Source organism: Priapulus caudatus, unplaced genomic scaffold (assembly GCF_000485595.1).
Source record: "Priapulus caudatus unplaced genomic scaffold, Priapulus_caudatus-5.0.1 Scaffold1251, whole genome shotgun sequence".
Lineage (NCBI taxonomy): Eukaryota > Metazoa > Priapulida > Priapulimorpha > Priapulimorphida > Priapulidae > Priapulus > Priapulus caudatus.
Window position 1 is genome coordinate 40,325 of NW_014578312.1, and position 11,407 is coordinate 51,731.

An 11,407-nucleotide genomic window follows, 5' to 3' on the forward strand; every position below is an offset into this window, starting at 1 on the left:
GAGCCAACATGGGTCCAATAACGCTGTGCCGCTATCATGCCCGGCAGCGGGCACAGGTCTTGTTTTCCTAAATGCCTGGCAGTAGTTCTTAACCCTAAAACTCTACCCTAACCCTAAACCTAACAAAAACCCTACTCTAGCCCCCCTAACCTACCCTAGGATCCCTAACCCTATCTAACTCTAACCTAACCTTGTTTACTTGAGATAACGGCTAAAAATTAAAAAACTGCCGGGCATTTAGGAATCGTAAGACCGTGCCCGGCAGCTGTCATATCGCGGCTGCCGGCAGGCTTAGCCAACTTAGATACAATAATGTAACAAACCCAAGGGATAGGGTTACAACGCGAGCCCTATACTTTTGTGCGGAGGAATGCCCAAGTGCAATTCATCGGGCAGGTTTGCTGGTGTATTTTCAGAAGACTAGAACTTCCAAACGCGGTTTACTCTCAAAACACGAACCTTTCTCTGCTATCTTGGAACTTATATGTATCGCAATACTCTGCTATTAAACGAATCATTAACTGTTACAAAAATTCGAAGTGGACGAGCCGGGAAATGTTTACTTGAGCCGCCATTCTGTTGACCTGTGACGTACGCATTTCCCAATCGCGCATAGCGATCGGCCAAACGCAGCGCCTCCGATGGTCGGCTGAACGGCTCTTCAACGAAGTACCGTCAACAGAGTCAACAGAAATATGGCGCTCAGTAAATTCGCCGCTTTCGTCACTTCGAATTTTATGTAACAGGTTATATTAGTTTAATACAGCCAGTATTGCGATACATAGTAAGTTCCCAAGATAGCGGAGAAAGGCTTTCGCTGTTGAGAATAAACCCAGTTGGGCAAGTTCTAGTCTCTGAAATACACCAGCAAACCTGCCCGAGTGCATTCACATCGGACATTCCTCCCCGCACCAAAAGTATGGAGCGCTCGCGTTGTAAAACCTATTCCTCTTGAGTTTGGGCTTACCATTATTGTATCTAATAGCCACTTGTGCCAATAAAACCCAATGCATCATTTACATCCAATACAATTTCCTTACGACTAACACATTTGGCTTGTTGCTCCTGCGACGTACCGTCGGCCGAATTTTTTCTCTTCACTAACGGTAGTGATGCCAGCGCCATCTTCGCTGCGAATAATAACTACCGTTGCTTGTTGTTACGTATTATATATACGATTTTATACGATATATACGATAACCCTAACCCTACCCTAACCCTAACCCAACCCTAACCCTAACCCTACCTAACCCTAACCTAAACCCTTTAACCCTACTCTATTAAATATAAAATTTTAATTTTTAAGTGTTGTAAAAATTAATTGTTGTTATTAAATGTTGTAAATAAATAATGTTTAATATTTGCGTAATTGAAAAAAAAATGTTAAACAGATAAGACTAGGAAATACATGAAAACAGGAAATAAATTAGAAAACGGATGGATTCAGATCCCGCGGACCATTCCATTACTTGGCGGCAGCGCTTCTACCCGTGCGCTGCTGCGCACATATTGAATATTAAAATTTCGTGGATGTGCTATGTATATCGCAAGCAAAAACAACGCTCAACCACATCAGGCGTCAGTACGTCAGACCGTGATTCTAAGAGAAAATATCGCGACGGTTACCGTCGCAGGAAGGCCAACAGCCAACACATTTATGTAACGTCCCATTGGTTTTTACGTTACCGTTTGTGTTTATATGCTTGTCGCGCTGAGTTTTTGTGAAAGCAACTCGATATACAGCTGACACAATTCTACTAGTGGAGTTTAAACGGGTAGTTTCTCTGTTGAATGTGCCATCGTTCATATTTTTTAGTTTTTACTGGCTCGTCCAAACACACAGTCAACAGAAAAGTCACGGCCATGGTTACCATCAAAAGTAATTTAGCTACGTACGGCTTCAATCGCCAGCATAATACTAACAACAACCGGTGAAAAACACAAGATAAGATTATTAGTTCACGAAAACTAACTTACTTTTGTATTTACAAGGTATGTCAACATAACTATACAATAACAAGCTCCGCGTACAACTCAAAAGCGCCATGCTGCAGTGTGGCCTGCAAAGGCGCGTTCCCGCGCCATCATATGTTGACGAGGTTCCCGCGATTTCGGCTGTGAATCTTCGTAGTGAATCTCGAATTGGTAAATATAATAATAACAGCTGTATTGGAAAGCGGTCTGGCGTGCAGCAAGCGTGGAGCAAGCTTGTCTTAACTGAACAAAACCAAATGTTGCGCAATTAGTTCTCAAAGATTTTCTCATAGTATGTATTTATTTAGTGAAAAGCGTGGACTAGCGGCGTATAAAGCGCTAATTAGGAAAAAAAGCCATGGCACAAGCGACGAACATGAACATGGGTGCCGACCATAGATAGAACAAGAATTAGCAAACTTGCTAACAAAACAAATATTAGCACTGTAGGCCTATAGTATAATAATATAGTGTCAGTCTGTAGAGTGAAGTGAGCTGCATGGAGTTGGTGTAATGCTATTTTGCTTGTGAATAATAATTACGTCAATACTAATAGTAGGTAATTACTAATAGTATAGTAATAGAGTCTGACTAGGTACTACTAGGCCTACAGTCTAAACTAGTTACTAATTCTATAGTATAAGTATAAAAGTATGAGTATGATTTTATAATATTAATGCTTAAATAGTTTCAGCTCTGATTATTAATTATCATTAAATGACAATATGCATTCGTTATACTTATTCACTGCATATATATATGTGCATTGGACTAGTGTCTGAATTTTCGTCAGTTCTCTCACTAGGTCATTATTCACCTGTCTAGGCGATTGGGTGCCAGCTCTGGCGTCCTAGCTCTTTTATCTAATTACTAAGCCCTTTGCTGCTGCACAGAGCCGGAGAAAAGTCTGCCATGTTAGAAAATTGCGCCAGATAGGGCCCTCTTACGGCTTCATACTTAGAGGTATCTACGGCTTCCCATAGCTTAGCGGCCTCTTACATCTTCCATAGCTTAGGGTTCTCTACTAGCTTCCGAATCCATAACTTAGGGTCTCTCCATGTCTAAATCAGCTCTGTTAATAAGTACTAATTTTATGTGTGGATTGTGCTGTGGGCCCGCGCGATGCCCGTGCAAAACCTACCAAAGCTCTACGTCAACAAAGGCGTGATAATAGCTTCCAACTCCACTCCACTCCCCACTCCCACTCACCCATCCCTCACTTGTCTGGCATTGTTGCCCTGCCGGGAACTGCAGTTCCAGGCTACGTCACGACGAGGGCACGAGCAGCCAGCAGCGGTGTCGGAGGGACGCAGGTTGGAGGCAGTCGCCACAGGCAATGTTTTCCTACGGCTGGCCAGGACGCCAACCCCTCGCAACTCGTCCCTACTGCAGCGACGCGGCAATACTGAGAGGTCGTCGCACGCCCAAGGAGTGTGTCGTCAGTTCGTGACGACGAGGATCAGTCTTGTCGTGTCGTTCACGCTTGAGGAGTCGCGTCGTCTTCACGCCAGTTAGCTCGCCCGTCGTATTCACGCCAGATTCGCGCTTCGCTCTTCACGCAAAGGAGTCGCCGTCCCATCGTAATTCCAGAGGAGTTCTCCTCTCGCCTCCTCGTCACGCCAGAGGAATCGGAGCGTGTATCACGCCAGGGAGTCGCAGCTCTAATCGTCCCTCCAGAGGAGTCTCCTCCTCCTCGTCGATGCCAGAGAGTCGCGGTAGATCGTCAATCGTCACGCGATTCGTCTACCACGTCTGACCACTGATTCGTGGTTCAGATTGCGCATACGATATGATTTTTAATTGGCTTCGATTAATTGTTAAGTGACCAGTTTTTGGAATGCGTTCTGGTTTGTTGAAAGATCGGCTTTATGTATTGTTTTGCTTTTAATATCAAAATCTACTCCCTGCAGAATTGTGCGTCTAGGAAAATTGGTGGTTGTTTTGCATTTGAAAGCAATTTCAATTAGACCAGTACATTTTTATGTTTAATACTGTTGAAAGTTTCATTGTTAATTCACACGTTAGTCGCAGGCAACCAAATTGGTATTTGTTGATTTTAAGATTTCCCGGTTAATTTTGGTTTTTTAAAAACAGCATTCCACGTTTTGATCTTCATTCTGTTGCCATTGCACAAACGTTGGTCCCAGCCAAATGCCGCATACCTATGCAGTTGTTAGTTAGCGAATGATTGCTCCCAGTAATTGCCTTCTAATTATACGTTGCAATTGTTCCAAACACCGGCATTTGGTGAAAAAAACTCGGCTTTGCACTAATTTGTTGACGCAGTTAGAGCTGAGAAAGTTATTGACATATCATCATAAACTCTTGGTCTTAAATGGTTTCTTACGTAGCCTCTGTATTTACAGTTAAAATATGGCTTTTTGTCAGACCTTTTGATCGCAATTATGATCGATTCTTGTTAATTGGCGATATATTTTAAATTACTCCATTAAAGAGTAAATCTGGAAATTTCAGTAGTTTACGGCCACTAAGTGAGATGTATGAATAAATTGCTCTTGGTTTTATAACAGCTATTACCTTTTATTAAGGGATTGCTAAGTATCTCTTCAAAAAAGCGATATGCTTCATATGTTCATAACCTTTGCAATTAACTTTTGTATACGTTAAGTAGGAGATTACCTGCAATGGTCTGTAGTGGTGTTGTGTGTGTGTGATGTGTGTGCGTGCGTCGCGTTCGCGTGCGTTCGGCGTGGTTCGTGCGTGCGTTGCGTGCGTCGTGCTGGTGTGCGTGTGTGTGGTGTGTGTGTGTGTGTGTGTGTGTGTGTGTGTGTGTGTGTGTGTGCGTGAGCGCGTGCGTATGTGTGTGTGTGTGTGTGTGTAGTTGTAACTTTTACCATAACCTTAAGGGTCGCTCATTGACAATGCAGCCGCCACGTTCTTGCCCCCCCCGCTCTCACTTACTTGCTGCAAATGCTTCTGTTCGGTCCATGGGTTTGTACTTTTAAACATCGATGTTCTTTGGCGATGGAAGAAAGCTGTGGAAGTATGTTCATTCTGCATATACTGTAGAAAGAAGTACGTTGCTAAATATATAATAAATATATCGTATGTAAATATAATTGTATGTAAATATAATTATACATACATAATTATAGTATATATAACTGAAAATATACTGCCCCCGAAATTGTGACAATCTGCCTGATTAGCCGGCTCATGTACTGGCTTGGGAAGTGTCGTGTAGCTCTAGGAAGTGAGTTGGGAAGTAGGAGTGGGGCGTGGGGTATGTCTGTACACTGCAGTGTGGGCACGCGGGGCAAGGCAGGTAGCATCGCTGTCCTGTAATCTGTGTGTGTGCATGTTACAGCACCTGGTCTCACTGAAGGCGAACCAATTTACGGGATTCGCTCAACACGACGCGCAGGAGTTTATGGCCTTTCTGCTCGACGGACTGCACGAGGTACGTTCTCTTGTCTTCTCTCGTCCACCAGGTGGAGCTGGTGACTGCACGGGGTACGCCCTCTCATCCTCAATCGTCACAAGATGGAGCTGGTGGGAAGCAAGAAAATATCGGAAGCGGAATGCAAAACTTTAGTTTGCCTTTTCGTCGGAAGTCATGTCTGTTTGTTTCCTTCTTGTGGATTCCCTTCTTGTGGGTTCCTTTTATTGTGGGTTCTTTTCTTATGGGTGTCTTTCTTATGGATTCCTTTCTTGTGGGTTCCATTCTTGTGCGATCCCTTCTTGTGGGTTCCCTTCTTGTGGGTTTCTTTCTTCGGCAGGGATCTAACCCTCTCCCTCTCCTTCCCTCTGGCAGGACTTGAACCGTGTTAAGAAGAAGCCCTACGTGGTGAATCCCGAGGACCAGGCCGAGCGTTCGGATGCGGAAGCTGCGCACGACATGTGGAGTATCTACCGGCAGCGAAACAACTCCTTCATCGTAGACCTGTTCCAGGGACAGTACAATAACGTACACAAGTTAATTGCAAAGGTTATGAACATTATTGAAGCTATACCTTTTTGAAGGATACTTACAATCCTTATAAAAGGTATAGCTGTTATAAACCAAGCATTTATTCATCAGCTCACTTTAGTGGCCGTAACTACAATTTCCCAGATTTACTCTTTAATGAGTATTTAAATATATCGCCATTAACAATGAATCGATCATAATTGCGATCAAAGGGTCTGACAAAAAGCCATATTTAAACTGTATACAGAGGCACGTAAAAACCATTTAACCAAGAGTATGATTGATATGTCAATACTTTCTCACCTAACTGCGTCACAAATTAGTGCAACCAGTTTTCACAAATGCGTGTTTGGAACAATTGCAACAGTATAATGAAGCATTTACTGGAGCAATCAATTCCTAACTAACAACGCCATAGGTATCGGCATTTGGCTGGACAACTCTTGTGCAATGCCAACAATGAAGATAAAAACTTGATGCTGTTTTTAAAAAACAATTAACGGGATCTTAAATAACAAATGACAATTTTGCCTGCTGACTAACGTGTGAATAACAATGAAACGTTTAACGTATTAAACTAAAATGTACTGGTCTTAATTTGAAATTGCTTTCAAATGCAAACAACCACAATTTTCTAGACCACAATTCTGCAGAGTAGTTGGATGTATTAAGCAACAATACATAAAGCGATCTTCCAAAACCAGAACGCATCTCAAAACTGTCACTAACAATTCATCGAAGCCAATTATAAAATCATATCGTATGCGCAATCTGACCACGAATCGTGGTAGACGTGGTAGACGAATCGTGACGATTGACGACTACGCGACTCCTCTGGCATGACGAGGAGGAGGAGACTCCTCTGGAGGGACGATTAGGACGCGACTCCCCTGGCGTGAATACTACGCTCCGATTTCTCTGGCGTGACGAGGAGGAGGAGGAGACTCCTCTGGAGTTACGATGGTGACGCGACTCCCTTGGCGTGAAGACGACGCGAATCTGGCGTGAATACGACGCGACTCTGGCGTGAAGACGACGCGACTCCTCAAGCGTGACGACGACGACAAGACTCCTCGGCGTCACGACGACGACACGACTCCTTTGGCGTGACGACGACCTCTCAGTATTGGCCGGCTCGCTGCAGTAGGGACGAGTGCGAGGGGTTGCGTCTCTGGCCAGGCTGTAGGAAACTTGCCTGTGGCGACTGGCCTCCAACCTCGTCCTCCGACGACCGCTGCTGGCTGCCGTGCCTCGTCGTGACGTAGCCTGGAACTGCAGTTCCCGCAGGGCAACAATGCCAGACAAGTGAGGATGGGGTGAGTGGGAGTGGGAGTGGGAGTGGGAGTTGGAAACTATTATCATCGTCCTTGTTGACGTTAGAGCTTTGGTAGGTTTGCACGGGCATGCGCGCCCACACACATCCACACATAAAATTAGTACTTATGAACAGAGCTTGATTTAGACATGGAGAGACCCTAAGTTATGGGATTCGGGAAGCTGTAGAGACCCTAAGCTATGGGAAGCTGTAGAGGCCCTAAGCTATGGGAAGCTGTAGAGGCCCTAAGCTATGGGAAGCTGTAGAGACCCTAAGCTATGGGAAGCTGTAGAGGCCCTAAGCTATGGGAAGCCGTAGATACCCTAAGTATGGGAAGCCGTAGAGGCCCTATCTGGCAATTTCTAACATGGCAGAGCTTTTCTCCGCTCTGTCAGCAGCAAAGGGCTATAGTAATTAGTATAAAAGAGCTAGGACCCAGAGCTTGGCCACCAATCCCAGACAGGTTGATAATGATAGTGAGAGAACTGACGAAATTCAGACACTAGTCCAATGCACATATATATATGCAGTGAAATAGAGTATAACTCGAATGGCATATTGTCATTTAATGATAATTATATAGACGAACTATTTAACATTAATATTATAATAATCATACTCATACTTTTATACTTATACTATAGTATTAGTAACTAGTTTAGACTGTAGGCCTAGTAGTACTAGTACTAGTATTACTATTACTATTAGTATTACCTACTATTAGTATTAGTATTATTATTCACAGCATAAGCATTACACCAACTCCATGCACTCACTTCACTCTACAGACTACACTATATTATTATACTTTATAGGCCTACAGTGCTAATTTGTTTTGTTAGCAAGTTTGCTAATTCTTGTTCTATCTATGGTCGCACCATGTTCATGTTCGTCCTTGGTGCCATGGCTTTTTTCCTAAATTACGCTTTTAATACGCCCTAAGTCACGCTTTTTTCCTAAATTAAATTAACTAAACTATGAGAAATCTTTGAGAACTATTGCGAAATCTTTGCGTTTTGTTCAGTATAATACACGCTTGCTCCACGCTTGCTGCACGCCAGACCGCTTTCCAATACAGCTGTTCTATTTTATTTACCATTCGAGATTTCACACGAGATTTCACGCGAAATCGGCGGGAACCTCGTCAACTTTTGCCTTTCCAATACAGCTGTTCTATTTTATTTACCATTCGAGATTTCACACGAGATTTCACGCGAAATCGGCGGGAACCTCGTCAACTAACCGCCTTTTGCCATGTTACCGCAAGAGGACACGTTAGTCGATATATGTGAGGAGCTATGATTGGGTAGTTCCAAGACAATTTTGTAACCAACGTTTCTATTTGTCGAATTACCGGCACAACCTATAATGGGTGACAATGACAGAAGATTTACAAGATTATATGAAAGTTTCAGAAATACCTAATAATGTCTTACAATACCTGCAAAATTTTATAGGCTATAACATCTTCGCATTATAATAATATCTTTCTTACGCGTTTTCATTAAAATCAGCCAAAATACTGCAGTTAAACGTCGACAAACTGGCCTGTTCCGAAGAGTGTAGGAAAAGAACCATGGAGAAGGCCAGTTTAGAAACTGAATCGGAAAAATCCCCCAAACTTAGCAGAAATACAGATGATGAAAGCGAGAAAGAAGGTAAATTAATTTGTACCGTAATAGTATTACTACTATTAGTATTAGTAGTAGGCCCCCTACCTTACTAGTATTATTAGTATTACTAATACTATTAGTATTAGCACTATTACCACCACGGCACCATGCACCACAACAAATTGTGAATTGTTTGCGATGAAAGAGACCACGTGACGTGTGGTGTGACTCGGCCTTGACACTAACGCTGAGAGGGTCTATGTTCCCCAGGGTACTGCCGGAACGTACCCTGGTACTATCTAATATGTAATATGCCGGACCATACATCGCCTACTCCATTAACGAGTCTAGGGAGCTGCCTACGCCTACTCCCTAACCCTAATCCTAACCCTAACCCATATCATATGATATCAGACAGTTACCAGGGTACGTTCCGGTATACCGGACCGTACCCAGGGTACGTTCCGGCAGTACCCTGGGGGACATAGACCCTATGAGCGACACTAACACACAATTCATCTTGTGACTCGTGAGATTTGTTCACTGTGTAAACGTGATCATGCTGCAGCTACAAAATAATGCATATTTAGAAAGCGACTTGATAAATAAAGTGTTTCCAGACGCCGTTTCAGGTTTAAAAACACTCATATCATAGCCATAGGCGTCATTCACAGTTACCAATTTTCTAGGGTTACTAGAAGTTTGCGGCTGGACCCAAGATGAGCGTCACGTGAAAGTGAATATTGACGTTGGGGCTGGTGTGGCGAGCGAAGATGTTGATGTCATCATCGAAACCAACCTGTGTCACGTCAAATTAAAAGGTAGCCGTGAATTAAGCAATACATTTTTAAAACTGCATTACCCTGATGAAAAGCTGTCATAAATGTTGGCTTTCACACACAACTATTTCTTAATCACCTTGAAAATGTCCCCCAAATGCTGCGTTTAGCATAAATAACCCCTGTGAATTGATGAATATAGTTTGGAAAACGTAAAGAAACTGCCATCACTATTTGCAATTTTGACCATTCGTTCACAATTTGCTTGAACGTGTGTTTTATCATCACTATACTTATTTAATATTTTCCCCTGTTCAAATCCCTGTCGATAAAACAAATATAGGCCTATGAAAGAGGTTGTATTTTGAGTACACTGAATTATTTTGCTCTTTTTACAGATGGTCGCAAGTGGAGATGTGATTTGTTTGCTCCTATACAGGAAGAGGGCAGCACCGTACAACATGAAGGATCCACTGTGAGATTAACTCTTGTCAAGTTTGAACCGAATGTACACTGGCAACAGTTACAGGTAGACACGATCGTTTGTTGCATTGCTTGGGCCAAAACAAAATATATGTGTGGTTACCGTTACATGTCGAAAAAAATAGGGTAGGTAGGTAGGGGAAACATTTTATTTTCTTGAAATATTTTATTTACGAACCATGTCCGAAGGATGTGTGTTGTGCCTTTTGATATTTTTATTAATTTTTTTTTTGACTAAAGAAAATTGACAATAAAATGTTTAGGGTCGCTGGGAATAAATACGATCAGTCGGGAAACCGTAACCACGTGGTTACTACACGTGGTGTACACCTATATTTTTGTTTTGGCCTTAATTAAATGAGAACTATGAGGATAGTCCTGTGACTGTAACTAATTACATTTGCAATCCTGTTCCGCAGAACATTCGTACATAATCTTGTTACTTATGGACTTGCTCAGCAATTAATACATTGTATTATTGATTTAATTATAGAGTCATTATTTGGTTGCATCTAGTTGGTTCAGTCTGCTTAGAATTGGTGATCTTGCATGGGTGACAAATGCGAAAATATATCATAATATATCTATAATAGGTAGTATTATTGACCTTGCTGAGATAAATGGGTTATGTAACTTTATGTTAACCAGGAGAAACTGCCTGTCATGGAAGCAGAAAAGGAGAAAGAAAGTGAGGCTACAGATAAACCACCCAGTGAGTAAAAATTCAGGAGATTGTGACTTGTAGCTTAGATACAACATGAATTTGTCTGAGCCAGTAAATGTTTGTCGAACATTTGGCCTGTCGGGCGGTAAACACATTCGTCGTATGTTATGTGCAAACGCAAATTATTTCACAATTATTGAGTTCACTCCATTTCCATTTTTTCTTGCAGGAACCTACGCTATTTCCCTCGCAAAACATAATTGGTATGAGAAGGTAAGTGTTAGTTTATGCTTGAGAATACGGTGAGCTGTTAAAAACTGAAAAAGGTTGATAGAACATCAAAGGTGCTCACTCGCAAACTCAATCGCGATTATTTTTACTTCGCAGGCCGGCTTTATGGTAGTGAACGTCTACGTGAAAAGGACGAGAAAGGATGTCGTCAAGATCGATTTCCAAGAGAGCTCCTTCCAAGTGATATTTGCCACGGCGTAAGTATCACCCATGTGATATTCCCCTCGCATCACTCGTTTCTTAACGTGGCCATTAAATCCAAGGTGTGCGTTACAGTTTAAACAATCCAAGTTCATGCGTTACGATAAACAATCTAAGGTCGTGCCGTCATGTTAAATGCATGCGATGCGTGTGAAA

The 11,407-nt window shown here is 42.4% G+C and overlaps 1 protein-coding gene and 1 long non-coding RNA gene across 2 annotated transcripts in view; one reads left to right on the forward strand and one right to left on the reverse strand.

Annotated features, from left to right (window-relative positions):
* The window catches only part of LOC106815976, a 21,574-nt gene extending 13,742 nt beyond the window's left edge, over positions 1-7,832 (reverse strand). The window contains exons 1-2 of the long non-coding RNA XR_001394816.1: positions 7,818-7,832; positions 456-463 (exon numbers count right to left, since the gene is read on the reverse strand). This is a non-coding gene — a long non-coding RNA (uncharacterized LOC106815976). The remainder of the gene's footprint in view (positions 1-455; positions 464-7,817) is intronic.
* A 757-nt stretch (positions 7,833-8,589) lies between these two features.
* Positions 8,590-11,247, forward strand: LOC106815975 (ubiquitin carboxyl-terminal hydrolase 19-like; the record flags this gene model as incomplete). The annotated part of the gene is given in 6 exon segments (XM_014820511.1): positions 8,590-8,878; positions 9,523-9,654; positions 10,011-10,141; positions 10,744-10,807; positions 10,989-11,032; positions 11,147-11,247. Coding segments are annotated over 6 exon segments (554 nt in total), but the record flags the coding sequence as incomplete, so codon positions are not given.
* Between the last annotated feature and the right edge of the window lie 160 nt (positions 11,248-11,407).